Here is an 11085-nt window from a genome sequence, read left to right as displayed (position 1 = left end):
GTACTGTCACATTTTGATGTTTGGTTTGCTGTGGATATGAATGGAAGAAAGAAGGATATTTGGAGCTTTTTGGTTTATGCAATCTTGTGGCACATTTGGAAGGAAAGATGTTCAAGAGCTTTTGGTGGAAGAACGATGCAGTCTGATGAGCTATGTTTACTCATTAAACAAACTCTTTCGCTTTGGTTTTTTGAGAAAGATGTATTTAGAGGGATGGCTGTAAGTCAAGTACTCTTCAATTGAGAAACTGCCATTCATGTTTAACTTGTAGTGAATGGCTTTTCTAGGCATGTATTTTGTTCCCTTTTCTTTTTAATATAACCATCTTTACTCAAAACAAAATGAAAAAAAATTATTATGAGGAATAAATAAATCATTTATCATCATCAATTAGTGTGAAAAACTAATTAGTTAGGCATTTACTATATTAATCATTTATTATATTAGATTTTCCTTAATGGGTCATTAAATGATAGTTTTATGGGAGAAATTACAGCCGTAGATTTATATATTGGGAGAGTAAATCTAACCACCACTTACATAGGCTAACTTAGCCAAACTGTGCTTTATACTCTTGATAGTTATATTTGCATTTATGTTGTTAGGTCAGAAAGAGTGATACATGTTTTGGACAATTGTTTGATAGTATTCGGGTTAACCTTCTATCCAATTTTTTTTTACATGTTTATCCGTGTCCAATCCACCAGCTGATGGATTTTGAACCTTCCTTCCACATCCAATCTTCCAAGAAGTGAATCATGTGTCTACTTACAATAGTTCCTGTTTGGTTGGTTGGATCCATAGATCGGGTGGTTCTGTTAGGGGAGAGCATTTAGGATCGAATCCGCATATTCGAACCGGGCAATCCGTTGTTTTTTTTGCGGGTGGGTATCCGACCTGCAGACTAATAAATTGGATGCGGGTGCGGAGTAAAAAATCCGTTGGACATTTACATTCTCTAAGTTAGTAGTCATTCTTTTTCAGTATGCTTATCTTGTTCACTAATGTTGATATTAGTTTAATTAAATCACCGATATATAAATTTTTTAATATTATTATTTTAAAACTAGAATGGTTGTTATTAAATGAAATTGACGAGCTTCTTTACTAGCATCTGATGTGAGATGAGTTTCTTTACCATGTGGGTGAGTAAAGGAAAATTGGTAAAGGTTATGTGTATTGAGTTATTATTAGAAATCATGGCAATGATAACAAGATCTTAGGTCATTTTTATTGATTTTGTCTTATATATTTTAAATATTAATTATAGAAAAAAATCAATTGATTCATATTTTTGTATACAAAAACCGGACCAATCCGAACCGTGCTCACCCCTCTCGTTCTGCTCGGCCCTAGGCGCATGTATTGTGTTGGGATTCAAGAGTTATATTACTCTTTCTTATGTTGGTTCCTATGGGCATGTCAAAGTCATGAGTTTGCCAATTTTGCACCCACTATGGGCATGACAAAGAGGTAAACAGGTCTGGCAAAGTGGCAACTACCGAGCGGTCGAGTAAACCACCAGCGGTGTAAACTCGGCCGCCGACTGCTTCTCATCCAACGGTCACCAATTCATCATCATATAGATACAATATCCAATTTCATTTCAACTCATACCATTTCTTCAATCTTCATTCTTTCACTCCACAAATCCAATATGTCAGTTCGAGGTCGTAAATTAGCTTAGCTGAAGATGAATCCGTTTGCAGGAATTATGTTCTTGTTACAGAAGATATGGTCAATGGTGCACAACAAGAACAAAATAATTTATGGAAAAACATATTTCAGAGATTTCAAGTAGAAATATTGAACCTCAATAATCGAGATGCAAATATATTATGTCATCGCTTCAGAGTAATCAGCAAGGATGTGATCTTGTTTGTTGCTGCGCTTATTGAAGGCAATCGAAACCGAGTAAACTGTCAAAAAGAATTTGATGTGGAGAAAATGTGTCGGGTTGAATAACGCAATAGAGTGGGAAAAGGTTTTCAATTCGATAGTTGTTACCTTATCTTGAGGGTGTTGCCCAAATAAGACACATTTAGATTAACATTTGTATGTTGCATCTGTCATTTATATGATGCATTTAGATGTAATCAAGATTTAAAGTTGTTATCAAAGTTTAATTTTAAGATACTAATAGTCTAATATAAACTAGTGCATCTTTCATTAAGTTTGATAATCTAATTTTCGAATTTTAATTTACATTAGTGCCTCTTTCATTAATTAGATAATAAGATATAAACTAGACATAACTTACAATAAAGACTTTAGAAATAAAAATTTGGGACAATGTTCTTCATCTTGTTTATCTTCTTCATTTCACCAAACTTTCAATCAATGCGCTCATGAACGGAGTTTCGTTTGTTTATCTTCTTCTTTGCCTTCAAATTCTCCTTGCCTTGGAATTTTCTTTGTCTTTTCTTAGTTGGAGGTTTGATTTGGTTAATATCCAAAACTTGTAGACTTCTTTGGTTTTTACCTATTTCTTTATAACCGTCACATATCTTACTAACAGTGGCTTCAAGCACCATAAATCAAGTTGGGATTCAAACTTTGCCATTTTGTAAGAAAAGACATAGATTTTTATGTAAAAAATTTGGTGTAATTTTTGTGTGTGAATGTCACACTTTTATAGCGGTTGAGAAAGAACCGTTGGAGCCTCGATCGTTTAACTCTTTTCCCATAATGGCGCGGCCAGTTTGCCAGGCTAGCTGGCATGACAAATGGGTGGGTTAGCCACCCCCATAGAACCGGCCTTATAATTCAATTGAGGTGTTGTGTTCATTCATTTGATTCATATTCGATACTTCATCCCATCACAAAGTACAGTATTTTGGTGAGTTCACATTCCTACTTTCTGAGTGAGTGAGATAGAGAGGACTAACCAGTGCTAACCTGTTCTTCCTCCTCCCTCTTCAATTTCGTTCTCCTCAAACCTCCATAATGCAGATGCTTCTTCTCCAACCAGCAATTAGATCAATTAGGGTTTCCCCACTGCCTTTTTCATCACCTCTTTCCTCTTCTTCTCTCCCTCTCAGGACCGTCAAGAACCTTCCAGTCATTCCTCTTCTACCCTTATCTTCATTTTCTTCTCCAAAACCACTAAATTCACTTGCTATCTGTAACAAGAAAGCAGCATCCACGGTTGTTGCCAATGCTGCTGCAGCTTCCTATCCTTACAATGATGAATCAGAGAAGGCAAAACGTGCCCAGGTTGTATTTCTTTTCCTTCCACTAATTTTTTTTTTTTTTTTTTGAATTGAATTGAATTGAATGGTTTGACTCAAAATTTGATGAATTTTGAATTGATGGGTTTGATTTTGTTGTTTTTTTGGATGATGTGTGTTCTTACTTAGGTTGCTAAGAGGTTAGAGAATACATCAAGATATTTTAAGAGATTGGGGAGCTTAGGGTTTTGGGGTCAGCTAGTATGTACGATTATATCTGCTGTAATTCTATCCTTTTCCACTGCGATTACTGGAAGAGTATCATCTCCAGCTACTTTTTATGCTACTGCTGGTGGAATTGTGGCAGCCTTCATTTCAGTGTTTTTCTCCTTCGGGTATATCCGTCTTTCAGATAGACTTAAAAAAACAGCCAGTGATCCTGCAAAGGTGAATTCTTTTTACATTTTTCATTTTACTCATTACTGTTGTGAATCTTGTGATTTCAATTGAGGAGATATCTCTGCATGGACGAAACAGAAGTTTTACATTGTTAGATTGAATCAGCACTTTTTTCTATGTACTTATTCTTGTTTTTGTAAAGATAATTGAATGAGTAATTTGTACTTATATCGAACTAGTGATTTGTGCGTGTGTCGGACTTATGATTATAACACAGGCTTCAACAATGATAGACGTATAGTGATAAAAAATCAAACAAACTATGATAGACATCTCTTCTTTAGAATAGTAGTTTTATGTGATGCTATGGGCTTTGATGTTTCCAAGAGGTTTCAGTGCTTGTACAAGGGTTTTCCTAAACCTTGACAGGTGAATTTTAAGGTTCTACCCATCAAGATAGGCAGCTCTTGAAGCAAGATAATCTTGTGTGTGTTTAAATGCTGGATGGTCTCAACCATACATTTCTAGAGCAAGCTCTTTTCTGGATTGTTCTTGTATTCACAATAACAAATGACCTTAGAATTGGTGTTCAATGTCAATTGTGCATCAATATACTAGTCTCACCTGATTTCTGACTTGCCTGCTAAAATTGTAAATAGTTCATTAAAGAAAAAAACAAATTATGATAGACATCTCTTCTTAGAATAGTAGTTTTATGTGATGCCATGGACTTACAGTTCATCAATGAGATGTTGCGATTTTTCGTCACTGGGATGTTGCGACTGCGGTTTTTCACTTGGAAGATCAAAATTAGTGGTTTCTAGAGGTATCTCATCAGTGACAATGATGTTTTCAAAAGAAGGAAACAAGAAGGAAGTCTATGAGGTAAACTTAGGCTTTAGAGTTTGGAAGTTGTAAATAACATTAGAAAAGATGCCCTGATTGTTAGACCTGATAATAGTTGGAATTGGTCTTCCACTTCCCACAAGTTTGTGAGAGATTGTCGATTCTTCAATATAGAAAATGTTTACATAGCGTTTAGCGTTGCTGCAAGATAGAGGACGCATACTCATGGGATCATCTCTAGTTCCGAAAACACCCTGCTCCTTATTAAAATACTCACAGATACTCCTAACTTGTTCATTTCACTTCTGTGAATTGTTGTGCTTTATGGAGGTTCTTATAATAAAAGAATGAAGGATGGGATCCGTGTGACAACATAAAACCTCAGGCCCATGAGAAACTTTTCTGTGGTTCGCAGATGTTAGAACTAGAATTCGTTAGCCTCAACCAAGTTCTACATGCATCCTTGTTTTTGCACATATTACTGTCTTCTAATTTTTTCATTATTCTCAAGGTATTTATTTCACAATCATATTCTGAAAGTCAACATGTTAAGGATGCACTATATAATACTTGAAATTAATGGATTGTGCCACTATTTACAGGCTCCTCCTCGCGCTGAAGTGGTGAAAAGCCTAACGAACGGTATAGTGATAAACCTTCTGGGTATGGGTGCTGCCATTCTTGGAATGCAGGCTACTGTGGGGTTGTTAGTTGCAAAGGCCCTTACCTCTTCTGCTAATCCTTACTACCAGGGTATCACTCCTGGATCTAGTCCTGTTCTAGCTTTGGATGTATTCCTTGTGCAGGTAACTATTCTCCTTTTCCAAAATCCTTCTTTTCTTTATTTTTGGATGTATTTCTAGTCAAGAGCAACTGTTCGAGGAAAATTTAGTTCAGCAATTTTTTTGAATTATTAATTGGCACACTAATGTTTGTTTCTTTTTGGGGGGCAAGTTATCTCATTCTTTCACTTGTTTTTACAGGCTTCGGCCAACATTATCCTTTCTCATTTCTTGGGGCTTGTTTTCTCATTGGAGCTTCTGCGCTCAGTCACACTGCCACCTTCAGAAGCTGTTCCCATCCCTAGAGTCGCATAAGTTGTAATTATCCTAGTTAACAGGAAACTCTGTCGTCTGCAAATACATTATGCTGAAAAGAAATTCAAGCTTTTGATTGAGATTGTACTGTATTCCAGAGGTTTTATTCTCTAGTTCAAAAGCTTGCTTCGTTCCTGTATGTTTTAGTTATTTTTTTGCATAATGTGGATGTAAATCAGATCATTTTTGGTCTATATAGTTATTGTTTCCGTTTTCCATTGATGCTTATATAGCATTCCGTTAAACTGTTAACTGTTGGAAATTAGCAGTTTTCTTTTGATCCATAGGAACTTGGCTTTTATTCAGAAACAATACCTCCGAATGCTGAGGGCACTTTCCTACCCAGGGAGTTAAATAATCGTGATTGTCTCGGTAATAAGGACCAACCGTATACACCCTCCGTTTCTTAAAAAGAGATACTTTTACTTTTTTAATTTGGCCTATTTTGTGTATGGCATCGCCACTCCCTTTGGCAGTATCCACTAATCCGGAACTTAATTTAAAAGCCATAATTCGACCCGGACGTTTTCGGATGCTCCTAATAACCAACAAATGGCAAGTGCTTTTCCTTGTGTAGATCATATTTCAATAGGAACTTGATGAGTCGGTCCACCTACACGTCTTGCTTTTACTGCTATATCGGGAGTTATTCCACGTATTGCTTGACGCAAAACGGATAGTGGATTTATTTATGTCTTTTGTTGAATCTTTTTCAGGGCTCGCTCGATAGACAATTTGATAAGCCAATGATTTTTTTCCGTGTTTCAGAATACGGTTAACCAACAAATTTCGTGTCTTCTTCTCTATGCCTTGAGAAGATAGAGTAAGTGGATCTGCTGGCTATTGGAATATAAGTAGAAACGCAAGGAGTTTGGGTCTTTCAAGTGCATGTAAACATGAAAACTCGATTTCCTTATAATACGTAAGAATAAGTTCTTGTTTCCTCCCCAAATGAAGACATTTATACTTTCTCCATCTAAATATGGACATTTACAGCCAAAAGGAATATAGATTGTTACTGTTGTAAACCCGATGAATCCCAAGGTAAAACAAATGCCACAGATGCTTACAATCCTTACGTCTATTACCTACATCATGTATTAGGGGAAACAATAATTCTTAGTCTAACGGAGAACTAGCACAAAAAGTAATAAAAAATCATTAACGCGGCTGTTGATACTGATTGGAAATCATCATAGAGCTTGGAATTGTTGTTGTAGTGGGTGCTCCGTAATTGAAAGATATGCAGGCTGTCCAAACTGATAATGACACTGCAGAACACCCACAAAGCAGTAATCTGTGGTTATTTATAAGTCAAGCTTCAAATCTAGATGTTTACCATGTGATAATGAACTCTATAATTGGGACAAATAAGAACTCATTCTAATATCACAACAAGAGCAACCCTTTTCCACAAGGCAAGGAGTTTCATCCAAACGATGTACAGCAGATACACATTTGTAAACCAAATTGTGTGTAAAGTAAAAGGTTGCATAGCTCATGAAAGACAACTGTCCTGGGGGATAATGTTTTCTTGGGTATAGTGATATAGGTGAGAAATTGAAATAGACAGGAGAATATACAGCAATCTTGCTCACCATATTGCATTCCATAGAAGGGGGAAAATGGACAACACATATTTACTTCGGATAATTTCCTAATGTTAAAGGATAATAAGCATCATTTTGCATAAAATAACATAGAACCTTGAAGGAAAAGGCCAGAAAAGGATAACGTACATGCAAAATCAAGAAACAACTGACAATCCAAAATACCATTTACCAACCATGTATATGATCAATGTATAAAGGTTTGCATACAAGAGTTTATTTTCTCAACATATTGCACCAATGCACCATATTTCTTTTGTAGTATTTCGTGTCAAAAGCCTAAATCAACTCTCTATCTAACAATTACGGCATCTTTATTAATTATTAAAAGACGCTACATATGCACTATGTAGTATGGTGTGAGTGAATCTCATAAACCTGTCCTTGTAAACAGAGACGGAGCCAAGGGTCGACTAACCCTGGCTCTAGGACCCCCCACCTAAAATCATAAAAACCCTTTAAACACCCCTGCATTTATCCTATATTCTGAGTTTAGCCCACCTAGTATTAGTTCCCGGTTCCGTAAATAAAAAAGAGGAACAAAGTCACAAACAACTGTGTCATTGAAGAACTTACAACGACTCTATTGAATCTTCTTATCCTTGACTGGTGCCTTACTGAGCTTGCTTAAGATGTTCTCATCAATTTTGCTATACTGCCTTGAAAGCGCTTTGTGAGTAACATTCAACTTATCATCGATATGATCTTGGAACTTGTGGTACATAGGAGGAACTGCAAGAGAAATCAGTACCACTGCCAAAAGACAAGAAAAGATTAATCAGAATCCAAATGATCCGCAAACAGGGATTGAGAAAGTGTCTTTTTGAACTTACCAAAGTAAGCAAGAGTAAGGAAACTGAACAGACTTCCCAGGTAAGAAACGACAAATAGACCACTTACAACCTAAAACCAAGAACCCACATTACCAATTGAACAGATATGCATTTCAGTAAAATTTATTTCAACAGTGCAGTAGTGCATCAAACCTTCAAGAAAAGTCTCCAATCTCCCTTAAGAGTGATATCATGGGCAACACCCAATATGCGATTAATCCATACTTGAGTTGAAGCAGTAAATTTCTCAATCATAGCATCGGATAGTTCGAGATTTGGAAGGGGAGGAAGTGGTCTATAACACAATAGAAATGAACTTCAATCTAAGAATCGTTTCACATTAACATGCCTTCAAATTAAATCGTATTGACGAATATACATGGTTTTCAAAGCAACAATTACAAAAAATAATTGAATAAACCTTTGGATAAAGAAAGGTGGTACCTATTGAGAACTGAAGCAGATTTTGCCCATAAGAATAGAATTGTAACTAAAAGCAATAGAACATTAGCAGCAAAGGATAACAAACTGTATCCAGCGATTTCGAATAGTATCCACATTGTAGTTGCAGTAACTAGAACAAATGCCCCAGTTCTCCATCGTTTCCATAAAAGTACATCAGCAACTGTTCAAAATCAATATGAACCCTAATCAAACCCAGATCTCGCACTAAACTGAGATATTCATCTAATATAATTAGACTATGGAACAAATCACAAACCCTAGATTATCATTTCCATTGTAATGAAATAAAATTGGATTCGGAGAAGAAGCGGAAATGAGTACCTGCGCCTCCGCCGAGAGATTGATGAACCGATTTACGATTCGATGTCGATATTGTTGTTGATGTTGCAGTAGAAGAAGAATCTGGGTTGGGTGTAGATGAGTGATGTTGATCGTCATCTCCCATGGTGAATTAGGGTTTTATTTTGGAAGAGGAAAAGCGAGAGGGAGGGAGAAACAAGAGAACGCGTAGATGCAAATAAAGATTTGAAAAAGACCAAAGGAAAAAGGGAGAGGAATAATGAACATGTATTTATTTAACAACCCGAAACCATAGGGAGAAAATGTCCGCTTTCCACGCCTATAGTTGGCGGGACAGAATATTCATCGAACTTTGTCATTGTCTTAGCGTATAAACTTTGTCAATTTACAATGCGCAGCTCTGTAATGGATTGGAAGGAGTATGATTCTCCACCTCCACGGATATGTATCTCTTCAAACCTCAATTTAATGAGATAGTCTTAATAAAGCTTTGGGCTCTTCAATCCTTTTTTCTTCAAAAATAAAATCAAATAAATCATTTCATGAACATTATAGCCACGGTTTGCAAAAAATTGCATTCCTTATTATATAGATGTATTAGTTCATGAACAAACCGATTTTAGAACATAACCTACTTAAGTATGCAAATGGGTACGCATACCTAAGTAGCCAGACTGTGTTTGGTTACGCCAGTACGCGTACGGGTACGCTTACCATTTACACTTCCAAACTCCGGCAGAAATTCACGGAACTTGAACTTCCTCCAGTACACGCACGAATACACATACTTAGTTTCCGGACTTCCAACAACCAACCAGTACGCGTACGGGTACGCATACCATGGTTCCCGGTTTTGGACTTTACACAAATGTGAATACACACTATGTTTATATCCAATCATGGTCACATGTTCTAAACCCACATTTCAATCATTGAAACATTCTTGGAAGACGACAATAGCTGTCTCACACAAACTATTAGCTTCAAAGCAATTTTCAAGTGATCGAATGATCAATACGAAACATTCCGAGTCTACATCAAATGACCGTCTCACACAAATCATGTAAGATGTTACAAGTCGATTTTCACATGATCATCTTTTGACTTTCGTCAAGAATAAAAGATGAACTTGGTTAAAGCGAAATCTTACCAACACATATTTCGATAAATAGATAAGCGAGATAAACTCGGCTCGAAATACCAAATGTGTATAATTGAAGTCTATATAGCAATACGAATTTTTGTCTCAAATAGGAAATAGAGTAGATAGACTTTTGAGTGATAGATGAGTTGAAGTCTCCACATACCTTTTGTAGATGAAGTTCCACAAGTTCCCTCCAGTAGTTCTTCGTCTTCATTCGATGAACGTCGTGAAGTCTAAATCTCAACTACACTTACTACCCTAATCCGAGACTTAGCTATAAGTAGACTAGAAAGCAAGACTTATAGTTTTGGCAACTAAACTTGACAAACAAGCTTGAGATGGCAATGCTTGCGATTTCGACTGAGCAGTGCTCTAACAGTATTAGTCTGGTTCAGTTGGTATTTATGTTAAAACATGTACATATACCGAAGATCAACAGTTATGGTTTTTGAAACTATTATCTATGACGTTAATCTCAACTCGGTACGATTTCACAAAAGTTTTCCAGTTTCGACACGGTTCGGTAAAAGTCAGTTTTACAGTTTTTCTCTACATCCCTTTTTTTTTTAATAGTGAAAATGGGATAGAATACCAAAGGGAACAGGAACAAAGAAAAAAGAACATAACTCGGGTGGAATATTGCCAAGTTATCACCTCAAGACATGCCCTGTTGTGATCATTAGACAACAAACCTGTGATTCTGCCCGTTACATTAAAAGGAGATCTATTTTTAGGACAACAATAATTTTGTTACATTGTTGTCCTAAAAACAAATCTCCTTTTAAGGAAATCTGTTTTGAGGCATACTGAATTTTTTCGAGGCATACCAAATGGTGACAAAATAGGGTCACTAGATAAAAATTACCATCACCCGTTATCCACCCATTTTTAACAGCGGCAAGTATACCCTTATTTAATTAGAGTTAATGATAATGATAAGATATTAATGATTATGATTAATTAGTGTTGTCTAAGATTGATTGAAGTTAAGTAATTAGTAGAAAAATCAGTTTTTTGGGAGAGAGTTTGAGGTTTTTAGAGGAAGAAGAAGTGAAAAAACCTAGGTTTTAGAGATTTATGAGAAATCTGAGAATTTTGTGACTCAAAATGGGTGATGAGGAACTTTATGCTAATAATACACAGATATAGTTGTATAAGATGTTTAGTCTCCTTTCTTTGGGTTGAAATCATCAAAAATTTTGATTTTTTTCGGAGATCTGT

General features: G+C 36.0%; 2 protein-coding genes across 2 annotated transcripts; one reads left to right on the top strand and one right to left on the bottom strand.

Annotated features, from left to right (window-relative positions):
* The first annotated feature begins 2807 nt into the window (after positions 1 to 2807).
* Positions 2808 to 5729, top strand: LOC113356875 (protein TIC 21, chloroplastic-like). Its single transcript, XM_026600107.1, has 4 exons — positions 2808 to 3216; positions 3360 to 3617; positions 5018 to 5221; positions 5399 to 5729. The coding sequence occupies exons 1-4, from the start codon at positions 2947 to 2949 to the stop codon at positions 5510 to 5512; spliced, it is 846 nt and encodes a 281-aa protein (XP_026455892.1). The 5' UTR covers positions 2808 to 2946; the 3' UTR covers positions 5513 to 5729.
* Positions 5730 to 6403: 674 nt separating this feature from the next.
* LOC113356874 (reticulon-like protein B11) lies at positions 6404 to 8972 on the bottom strand. The gene is made up of 6 exons (XM_026600105.1): positions 8742 to 8972; positions 8400 to 8580; positions 8109 to 8250; positions 7956 to 8025; positions 7699 to 7875; positions 6404 to 6783 (listed from the first exon to the last, which is right to left on the bottom strand). The coding sequence occupies exons 1-5, from the start codon at positions 8863 to 8865 to the stop codon at positions 7706 to 7708; spliced, it is 687 nt and encodes a 228-aa protein (XP_026455890.1). The 5' UTR covers positions 8866 to 8972; the 3' UTR covers positions 6404 to 6783; positions 7699 to 7705.
* Between the last annotated feature and the right edge of the window lie 2113 nt (positions 8973 to 11085).

Source organism: Papaver somniferum, chromosome 3 (genome assembly GCF_003573695.1).
Source record: "Papaver somniferum cultivar HN1 chromosome 3, ASM357369v1, whole genome shotgun sequence".
In the NCBI taxonomy this organism is placed as follows: domain Eukaryota; kingdom Viridiplantae; phylum Streptophyta; class Magnoliopsida; order Ranunculales; family Papaveraceae; genus Papaver; species Papaver somniferum.
The sequence above is the reverse complement of the archived record's forward strand: the minus strand, read 5'-3'. Positions and strand labels throughout refer to the sequence as shown.